We start from the raw sequence: 11,226 nt of genomic DNA on the forward strand, positions 1-11,226 counted from the left end.
TGGGGCTTATGAAAGAAAGGTGGAGGCCTTGCATTCCCAAATGTTGGGGGCAACGGCATGATTGCCCGAGAGCTTGTCGCAAGTGGTTAGGAGTGTGGAGGAATCCGCCTTCTGCATTGTGAACAGCTCTGTGCACACCATGGAGCCCATCATTGCCAGTGTGCAAATGATGGTGGACTTCCAGAGTGACTGTGTGAATCCAGATGTGATGAGGCATGTCGTGGGCGATGTGGCAGCTGCCATTACAGCACAGGCGCAAGGGAACCAACATCTCAGTGCTGTATTGGAGAGAATGGCCGCTGCCCTGGAAGCGCAGAATGCTCTCATGCACTCTCAGCTACAGGCCACGGAGCGTCTTACTGCTGTCATCACTGGTAGCATCGAGACTGTGTCTGCTCTCATGCAGTCTCAGCTGAAAGTCACGTGAGATCTGACTGTTTCAATCACGGCTGTGTCCACTACAGTCCACGGGGACCTTCCGGTGTCACGCCATCCCAACGACCTGTGCTCCAGCAGATTGGTGGGGATGGTTCGGTGCTGTCCCGGGGGAGTGGCGCAGGCTCCTTGGACCAGGATCCTGATGTGGTCTCTCAGGATCACAGCAGTCCTGAGCCGAGACCTGCCACTCCGCCATTGCTGCCAAGCATGGAATCGCCCCAGCCAATCCTGACTGAACGCACTGAAGAGGATGCTGCCCAGTCTGCAGTCAGCCCTTCCATGGCCAGAGCTGGTCGAGGGCAACCTAGAAGGACATCTGGAGGAGCCAGGCTCAGATAAAAGGGTCCGAGAATCAGAGGAGCCACAGCAGCGGGAGTGGGAGGAGCCAGGCTCAGATAAAAGGGCCCGAGAATCAGAGGAGCCACAGCAGCGGGAGTGGGAGGAGCCAGGCCCAGGTAAAAGGGCCCGAGAGTCGGAGGAGCCGTGGGTGTGGGAGGAGCCAGGCCCAGGTAAAAGGGCCCGAGAGTCGGAGGAGCCATGGGAGTGGGAGGAGCCAGGCCCAGGTAAAAGGGCCCGAGAGTCGGAGGAGCCACAGCAGCGGGAGTGGGAGGAGCCAGGCCCAGGTAAAAGGGCCCGAGAGTCGGAGGAGCTGTGGGAGTGGGAGGAGCCAGCTGGCGTAGGTACAAAATGTAAAAAAAAATAAAAATCGAAGTATGATGTCACAGCCAAGCGGGTAGGTGATTGGCTGGTGGATTGGTGAGTATTTTTATTTTTCTTTTCAGTAGGAAACCTTTGTTATTATTGTAGGTAGGATATGTGATCTTTATTATCTAAGGAGAGCTAGTTAATTAAATCGGCTGTTTGCTGAGTAGCAGCTGGGTGTCTTGTGCTAAGGTTTAGAATTTAGTTCTACTCGATAGTTGCAAGTGTAACTAGAGGAATGGCAGGGCAGCTCAGTCCCATGGATTGCACATCCTGTGGCATATGGGAAGTTCCAGGTGCTTCGCGCAGCTGGGGCGATCATGTGTGCAGGAGGTGTCTCCAGCTGCACCAACGGCCTCATCCAACCTGCTGATGCACCGCGAATTCATACTGGGGAGAGACTGATCACCTGCTCAGTGTGTGGGATGAGTTTTGCTCAGACACCCAACCTGCTGACACACCAGCGAGTTCATACTGGGGAGAGACCGATCACCTGCTCAGTGTGTGGGATGGGTTTTGCTCAGACACCCAACCTGCTGACACACCAGCGAGTTCATATTGGGGAGAGACCGATCACCTGCTCAGTGTGTGGGAAGGGTTTTGCTCAGACACCCAACCTGCTGACACACCAGCGAGTTCATACTGGGGAGAGACCGATCACCTGCTCAGTGTGTGGGAAGGGTTTTGCTCAGACACCCAAACTGCTGACACACCAGCGAGTTCACACTAGAGAGAGATCGTTCACCTGCTCAGTGTGTGGGAAGGGATTCACTCAGCCACCAAAACTGCTGAGACACCAGCGAGTTCACAAGTGACTGCAGGGTTTGGATTCTGCTGTTATTGCTGCGGTTATTCACATCCTAATGAACTGTGTTCATTCTGTTAGTTGCCGTTTGTTTCTGCTGATGTTAATAACCCTTCAACTAGCCGGGAATTTAATATTTTGATATTTCAAATAACAGTGTTGATATTTGATGTCTCTAAGATAAGAGGAGACTAATTGATGTCCTGTTTCTGACTGCTCCATTTTTGATCGAGGTGGAGGAGCAATGAGGATTGGGGCCCAGGAGCGTTGTGATCGGGGCCCAGGAGAGGCAAGGTCCCAGGGGCAGTAAGGACCAGCCCACAATGCGATCTACGGAAGCGTGTGTGTGTCCTAGGTCCGTGTAGCAGAGCTTGATCCCCAGTCGTCTTGGTTAACCCTTGCCACTGGATCAAGACCTAGCTCTGTCAAGCCCGTGTGGTGGCTGGTGTGTAACGGCCACCCCACGTTTAAAGAATCCATGCACAGGCATCTTCCACCGTTCAAAATGTAGTTCGGGACCTAGAATGTCAGTTCCCTCATTGAAACACCTGTGAACTCACCCTTTTTGGTGTGGAAGCGGGTCATCCTCGATTTGAGGGACTGCCTAATACTATACTACTATACTGTTCTAAGTACCGGTGGGGAGTGCAGCTAGAGCTAAGTCCCCAGCACCACGGGTGGCTCAGTTGCACAGGGAGGGAGGAAGAAGAATGGAAGAGCTATAATGGTAGGGGACTCAATAGTCAGGGGAGCAGACAGGCGTTTCTATGGCCGCAGACGTGACTCCAGGATGGTATGTTGCCTCCCTGGTGCCAGGGTCAAGGTTGTCACTGAGCAGCTGCAGGGCATTCTGGGGGGAGAGGGTGAAGAGCCAGAGATTGTGGTCCACATCGGTACCAATGACATAGGTAGGAAGAGGGATGATGTCCTGCAGGCAGAGTTTAGGGAGCTAGGAGAGAGATTAAAAAGCAGGATCTCAAAGATAGTAATCTCCAGATTACTCCCAGTGCCATGAGCTAGTGAGTAGAGAAATAGGAGGATAGAGCAGATGAATACGTGGCTAGCGAGATGGTGCAGGCGGGAGGGCTTTAGTTTTCTGAGGCATTGGGACCGCTTCTGGGGGAGGTGGGACCTGTACAAGCCGGATGGGTTGCACCGCAACAGAGCCGGGACCAATATCCTCACGGGGGCGGGGGGTTGCTAGTGCTGTTGGGCAGGGTTTAAACTAGCTTGGTAGGGAATGGGAACCTGATAATAGATTCAGTAGGGAGGGGAGTAAAGCTGGAATTAGAAAGCAAAAATAAAGAAAGTGAGTTTGAAGGAGCGAGGAAACAAGCAGAAAAAAAGGGTAAAAAAACAAACTTAAAGGTTCCTTGTCTAAATGCACATAGCATTTGTAACAAAATAGATGAGTTGACGGCACAAATTGAGACAAATGGGTATGATCTGATAGCCATTACAGAGACGTGGTTGCAAGGTGACCAGTACTGGGAATTAAATATTCAGGGGTACTTGACAATCCGGAAAGACAGACAGAAAGGAAAAGGAATGCGGTAGCTCTATTGATAAAGGATGGAATCACTGCAAATGATAAGGGTGTTGAAACAGTTTGGGTGGAGATAAGGAACAATAAGGGGAAAATGTCACTGGTGGGTGTAGTCTATAGGCCCCCTAACAGTAGCAACTCTGTTGGTCGGAGCATAAACCAGGAAATAGTGGGGGCTTGTAAAAAGGGAACAGCAATAATCATGGGTGATTTTAACCTCCATATTGATAGGACAAATCAAATTGTTCAGGCTAGCCTTGAGGAGGAGTTCATAGAATGTGTAAAGGACGGGTTCCTTGAGCAGTATGTAACGGAACCAACCGGGGGAAGGTTATCTTAGATCTGGTCCTGTGTAGCGAGGTAGGATTAATGAACAATCTCCTAGTAAAGGATCCCCTCAGAATGAGTGATCATAGCCTGGTTGAATTTCAAATCCAGATGGAGGGTAAGAAAGTTGGATCTCTAACCAGCGTACTAAGCTTAAATAAAGGAGACTATGAAGGTATGAGGGCAGAGTGGACTGGGAAAATAAATTAAAGTGTAGGACGGTTGATGAACAGTGGTGTACATTGAAGAAGATTTTTCACAACTCTCAAAATATATTCCAGTGAAGAGGAAAGGGTGTAAGAGAAAAGATAGCCTTCCATGGCTGACGAAAGAAATAAAGGACGGTTTCCAATTAAAAACAAGGGCATAAAAAGTGGCCAAAACTAGTGGGAGGACAGAAGACTGGGAAGCTTTTAAAAGCCAGCAAAGAATGACTAAAAAAAATGATTAAGACAGGAAAGATAGATTATGAAAGTAAACTAGCACAAAATATAAAAACAGATAGCAAGAGTTTCTATAGGTATATAAAAAGGAAAAGGGTGGCTCAAGTAAAAACGTTGGTCCCTTAGAGGACGTGACCAGGGAATTAGTAATGGGGAACATGGAGATGACAGAAACTCTGAACAAATATTTTGTATCAGTCTTTACGGTAGAGGACACTGACAATATCCCAACAGTGGATAGTCAAGGGGCTATAGGGGGGGAGGAACTTATCACAATCACTAAGGAGGTGGTACTCAGTAAGATAATGGGACTAAAGGCAGATAAATCCCCTGGACCTGATGGCTTGCATCCGAGGGTCTTAAGAGAAGTAGCAGCAGGGATAGTGGATGCATTGGTTGTAATTTACCAAAATTTCCTGGATTCTGGGGAGGTCCCAGCAGATTGGAAAACTGCAAATGTAATGCCCCTATTTAAAAAAGGAGGCAGACAAAAAGCAGGAAACTATAGACCAGTTAGCCTAACATCTGTGGTTGGGAAAATGTTGCCGTCCATTATTAAAGAAGCATGAGCAGGACATTTGGAAAAGCAAAATTCGGTCAGGCAGAGTCAGCATAGATTTATGAAGGTGAAGTCATGTTTGACAAATTTGCTGGAGTTCTTTGAGGATGTAACGAAACATAGAAAATAGAAACAGAGAAAATAGATGCAGGAGTAGGCCATTCGGCACTTCGAGCCTGTACCACCATTCAATAAGATCATGGCTGATCATTCCCTCAGTACCCCTTTCCTGCTTTCTCTCCATACCCCTTGATCCCTTTAGCCGTAAGGGCCATATCTAACTCCCTCTTGAATATATCCAATGAACTGGCATTAACAACTCTCTGCGGCAGGGAATTTCATAGGTTAACAACTCTGAGTGAAGAGGTTTCTCCTCATCTCAGTCCTAAATGGCCTACCCCTTATCCTAAGACTGTGTTCCCTGGTTCTGGACTTCTCCAACATCGGGAACATTCTACCCGCATCTAACCTGTCCCGTCCCATCAGAATCTTATGTTTCTATGAGATCCCCACTCATCCTTCCAAACTCCAATGTATAAAGGCCCAGTTGATCGAGACCCTCCTCATATGTCAGTCCTGCCATCACAGGAATCAGTCTGGTGAACCTTTGCTGCACTCCCTCAGTAGAAAGAATGTCCTTCCAGGTGAGGCCTCACCAAGGCCCTCTACAACTGCAGTAAGACCTCCCTGCTCCTATACTCAAATCCCCTAGCTATGAAGGCCAACATACCATTTGCCGCCTTCACCGCATGCTGTACCTGTATGCCAACTTTCAATGACTGATGAACCATGACACCCAGGTCTCGTTGCACCTCCCCTTTTCCTTATCTGCCGCCATTCAGATAAGATTCTGTCTTCGCATTTTTGCCCCCAAAGTGGATAACCTCACATTTATCCACATTATACTGCATCTGCCATGCATTTGCTCACTCACCTAACCTGTCCAAGTCACCCTGCAGCCTCCTAGCGTCCCCCTCACCGCTCACACCACCACCCAGTTTAGTGTCATCTGCAAACCTGGAGATACTATACTCAATTCCTTCATCTAAATCATTAATGTATATAGTAAAGAGCTGGGGTCCCAGCACTGAGCCCTGCGGCACTCCACTCGTCACTGCCTGCCATTCTGAAAAGGACCCGTTAATCCCGACTCTCTGCTTCTTGTCTGCCAACCAGTTCTCTATCCACGTCAGTACATTACCCCCAATACCATGTGCTTTGATTTTGCACACCAATCTCTAGTGTGGGACCTTGTCAAAAGCCTTTTGAAAGTCCAAATACACCATATCCACCGGTTCTGCCTTGTCCACTCGACTAGTTACATCCTCAAAAAATTCCAGAAGATTTGTCAAGCATGATTTTCCTTTCATAAATCCATGCTGACTTGGACCGATCCTGTCACTGCTTTCCAAATGCGCTTATGTTCTTATGTTCTGCACCTGAAACCTGAAACACAGCAGCCTTCCCAGAGCCATGATGCAGCCACAGGGGAGACATTGCGGAATAGTTCCAGAATAGGTATGTGTAAGAGGTGTTAGAAGGAAATGCACAAGGGTGATAAATGATTATGTGTATGTTTTTTTGCATCATTGTTACTTGTGTAATATATCTTTATTTTGTGTTTCAATATCTGTGCAGGTCTCTCATTTCACTGTGGGCAACAACGTGTGAAAGGGCTTATTGGGACGGCCATGGAGATACATAGATGAAGGAGGATTTGGCCATGAACTCATTGGAAATGAGCAACAATGAGATGGTTTAGCACTTCCCTTGCAGGGTTTGGATGGCGACGCCGCCTCCTGCATGGCCCCGGCCCGCATACTGCTCCTCCTCCTGTGCCTCCTCCTCCTGCGCATCGTTCCCCTACCCCTCCTCCTCAGGTGGTACTGGCGGCTCGTCCTCCAATGGTTGTGCCCTCATGATTGCCAGGTTGTGAAGCATGCAGTAGATGACCACGAATAGGGAGACCCACTTAGGCGAGTACTGCAACACTCCAGCAGAGCGATCCAGGCATCGGTACCTCTGTTTAAGGATCCCGATGCATTGCTCAATTAAGCACCTGGTGGCTGAATGAGAGTCACTCTAAGTTTGCTGCGTATCAGTCCTGGGGTTGTGAAGGGGAGTCAGCAGCCAAGTGCACAGTGGGTAGCCCTTGTCTCCAAGGAGCTAGCCGCAATCTTAGTTTGGAACAGCAAACATGCCGGGCACATCGGTCTGGCGCAGGATGAAAGCATCGTGGCTGCTGCCAGGATACCGGGCATCAACTGCCACGATTTTGCGGTGGTGGTCGTACACCAGCTGGACGTTGAGGGAGTGGAATCCCTTGCGGTTACGGAACACCTCGGGATTGTTCTGTGGCGCCCTCAATGCGATGTGAGTGCAGTCTATGGTGCCCTGAACCCTGGGGAAGCCGGCAATCCTCACGAATCTGGTCTGCTGCTCCAACTGCTTCTCCCTGCTCATCAGGAAGGATATGTAGTCCCTCCTTCTCTTATAGAGAGCTTCTGTCACTTGATGAATGGAACCTTGTGTGGCGAATGGCGAAATGTTCAAGATTTCTGCTGTAGCAGCTTGGAAAGATCTAGTTGCATAGAAATTGAGTGCTATGGTCACCTTGGATGCGATGGTCAGAGCTGTCCTCAACCTTGTTTGAGGCTGCAGGTCTGGCTGCAGGAGATTGCGCAGCTCCGTGTCGATGTCCTTCCAGAATCGAAGTCTCCGGAGACATTGGTCATCAGTGAGGTCCATGCATGAGAGGGGGCCGAAATTGCCCCCGCCCAAAATAGGGCATACGCACCGCATTTGTGCGTCCCTTACTGCCGATATGGAGGGGGTGGTATTAAGAGGGAAATTCTGATTTTTTGAGCCCAAAACGGAGCGGAGTGGTAATGCCTGGTGGTAATGGTTGCTTTCAGTGGCCTGGCTGCGGAGTGGTGTTTGCACTGTGAAGTTCGGCTCCTAGACATTTGATGCTGACGATCATGCTAACGATGCAGCTGCTCCCTGGCCTCCTTAAAGGGCAGGTTTTGAAGCTGTGTCTTGAGTTCGTTCTGACCTGCATCCGAGGAGATGCCTGCAAGGGGAGATTTGAGGAGGGCAAGGTGCTTCAGCGACACAGAACTCGAGACTCTAATTGAAGGTGTAGACGCGGCCACTCTTCCATGAAAGTGGTGGGAGACCAACTTGAAGCATCTTCACTGAAGCCTGCAGGCAGATAGCAGAGGAGGATTCGGGGACCTCCATTCACCAGCGGACCCCAGCCATGCAGGAAGAGGCTAACCGACCTTATTCAATTGATGAAAGTGAGTACATGTTCCCCGAACTCCTCACATTATATCTGCCACACTCTCCTTCACCTTAACTTGTTTCTCACCAACACTTAGTAGCTGAAGTGCCTGTTGATTGCTAGGCCTGTATGTGTGCACACTCACAATGGAGGATGCCTTGCATCTGATATTCACAGCTGCATGTAATCGACCCAGACTTGCACTCATTGCCGAAGCCTCTTGAAACTTTCACTTACCAACCCAAGGTGGTGCACAACCGTGCCGACCAACAAGCCACTGGTGGGGGTGAATCCCAAAATGTGCCACTCTCAGATCTTGAGCAGAAGGTACAGCGGCTGGTGGACACGCACATGGTCTCCCTGTGGCTGCTCTGGGGGCGATGGGTAAGTGAAGGCCTTTGTGCAATGCCATCTCTCCCTCACAGTTCATTGGCCTACTTGGCTATTGTTTATGCTTCTGTGCAAGCTACTTGCTGCAGGGTGCAATGCAGCTCCTCACTCTCATGGCACACCTTCTCCCTTTTATGATTCCAGATGATCTCTCCCAGTGTTATCATAAGCGACACAGACACCCTTGACTCGACTGGTAGCCACAGTCAGGAGGAGACACTTGACACCCTCGATGATCTTGGCGGCACTTCGGATGAGGGAGATGGAGAGGGGGAGAGCTCTGCCAGCAACAGTGCACCACTGCTTCCTACAGTCCCATGCACCAGCTCAGATAATGGGAGTCTACGGTCAGGTAACATAGATTTAGGAGAGGGGTCCGCACTGGGTGAAGTACCGGCAGGCTAGTGGGCTGCAGCATCGAGTAGGGCCAAGGTAACCTTGGGTACCATCTCTCCGGGGGGCGAGTGCACAGCTGAGTCCTGCTAAGGAGGACTCAGATGAGCCCGTCGATGTTGGAGGCTTATGAACAAATGGTGGAGGCCATGCAATCGGAGCTCCTGGAGGCAATGCGAGGGGTGCCCGAGAGGCTGTCGCAAGTGGTGAGGAGCATGGAGGAGTCCGCCTCCCGCATTGTGGACGACTCTGCACACATCATGGAGCCCATCATTGCAAGTGTGCAGATGATGGTGGAATCCCAGAATGAGCGTACAGATCCAGCTGCGATGACGCATCTCTTGGTGGAGGTGACAGCTGCCATTGCAGCACAGGTTTGAGGGAACGAGTGTGGCTGTGCTTCTTTGGCCCTGGAAGCTCAGAATGCTCTCATGCACTCTGGGCAACAGGGCACAGAGCGCCTGACTGCTGTCATCTCTGATGGCTTCCAGAGTATGGCTGCAGTCATGCAGTCTCAGCTGAAGGCTACGCGAGATCTGACTGCTGCAATGTGGTTGGGTCCACCACGGTCACCCGGGGCCCCAGCGGTCCCACCCCACTCTGCCGATCTGTGCTCCAGCAGCTTGGTGGGGGAGGTGGGGTGCAGCCCTGGGGTGTGGCGCTGGCTCCTCGGACCAGGAGATTGATGTGGGCTCTCCAGTTCACAGCAGCACTGAGCCGAGACCTGCCACTCTGCAATTACTGTTAAACATGGCTTCGCCCCAGCCACTTCCGAATGAAGGCGCACAGGAGGATGCGGCCCAGTCTTCTTCCGGGCCTTCCAGGGCCAGAGCTGCTTGAGGGTGTTGTGTATGGAGAAAGAGTCAGACGAACACTGTGAACTCAAAGTAAAGTGTGACCCTATTCTTTTATTGCAGGTCTCCAGAGTGCCTCTCCAACCTGTGAAGCCTCCTTAAATACCTGTGCTCCAAAGGGATTATGGGATCCCTTGGGACCCCAGCGGATGAGCCCTCTGGTGGCTGTACAGAGTAAATACAAGTATACATATGTAACAACACTCCCCGCGGCCCCCCCCACCCCGCCAAAGTCAATAGTGTAACTATTTACAATGTGAATCGATCTGGAGCCCTTCTTGCCCTGGTTGATCGTCTCGGTGTGAAAGCTGGTGTTGTTGAATCATTTGTTGGGCCTCGCTGGGCTGCTGTGCAGCTGGCCTTGCTGGGCTGCCTGGTGTGTTGGACCCTGCAGGGCTGCTGTGGATGATGGGTTCTGCTTCGTGGTCAACTGTGGTGCCGGTTGCCACTGATGTGTATATTGGGGGATCAAAAAAGGTAGGGTCCAAGGTGGGTTGCTCAGGATAGTCTGTGAATCTGAGTTTGATTTGGTCCAAGTGTTTCCGGTGAATGAGTCCATTTGAAAGTTTGACCCGAAACACCCTGCTCTCCTTTTTGGCCATAATAATGCCGGGAAGCCACTTGGGACCTTGTCCATAATTTAATACAAATACAGGATAATTGATTTCAATCTCGCGTGACACATTTGCGCTATCATTGTATGCACTTTGTTGCAGCCGCCTGCTCTCTACCTGTTCATGTAGATCAGGGTGAACTAACGAGAGCCTTGTCTTAAGTGCTCTTTTCATGAGCAATTCAGGAGGTGGAATACCAGTGAGTGAGTGGTGTCTCGTGCGGTAGCTAAGCAGGACTCGGGATAGGCGAGTCTGCAGTGAGCCTTCAGTTACCCTCTTCAAGCCCTGCTTGATGGTTTGCACTGCTCTCTCTGCCTGACCATTGGACACTGGTTTAAACGGGGCAGATGTGACATGTTTGATCCTGTTACGGGTCATGAATTCTTTGAACTCAGCACTGGTAAAGCATGGCCCGTTGTTGCTCACCAGAACATCGGATAAGCCGTGAGTGGCAATCATGGCCCACAGGCTTTTAGTAGTGGCAGTGGACATGCTAGCCGACATTATCTCACATTCAATCCATTTGGAGTACGCGTCGACAACCACAAGGAACATTTTACCCAAGAACGGGCCTGCATAGTCGACGTGTACCCTAGACCACATTTTGGAGGGCCAAGACCATAAACTTAGCGGTGCCTCCTTGTGTACATTGCTTAACTGCGAGCATGTGTTACATCTGTGAATGCAGCACTCTAAGTCCGCATCGATACTGGGCCACCACACGTGGGATCTGGCTATTGCTTTCATCATTACTGTGGAGGTCATTAATGAAGGTGTCTCTGCCCTTCTTGGGGACCACTACTCGATTGCCCCACAGAAGGCAGTCTGCCTGAATAGACATTTCATCTTTGCGCCGCTGGAACGGCTTT

General features: G+C 50.3%; 1 protein-coding gene across 1 annotated transcript; it reads left to right on the plus strand.

Moving 5' to 3' along the window:
- Nucleotides 1-1,460: 1,460 nt before the first annotated feature.
- Nucleotides 1,461-6,491, plus strand: LOC139254928 (zinc finger protein 239-like). Its single transcript, XM_070873852.1, has 2 exons — nucleotides 1,461-1,892; nucleotides 6,459-6,491. Exons 1-2 carry the CDS (start codon nucleotides 1,461-1,463, stop codon nucleotides 6,489-6,491), a joined length of 465 nt encoding a protein of 154 aa, XP_070729953.1.
- The last annotated feature ends 4,735 nt before the right edge of the window (nucleotides 6,492-11,226 follow it).

This window comes from Pristiophorus japonicus, chromosome 3, assembly GCF_044704955.1.
Source record: "Pristiophorus japonicus isolate sPriJap1 chromosome 3, sPriJap1.hap1, whole genome shotgun sequence".
NCBI classification, from domain to species: Eukaryota; Metazoa; Chordata; class Chondrichthyes; family Pristiophoridae; genus Pristiophorus; species Pristiophorus japonicus.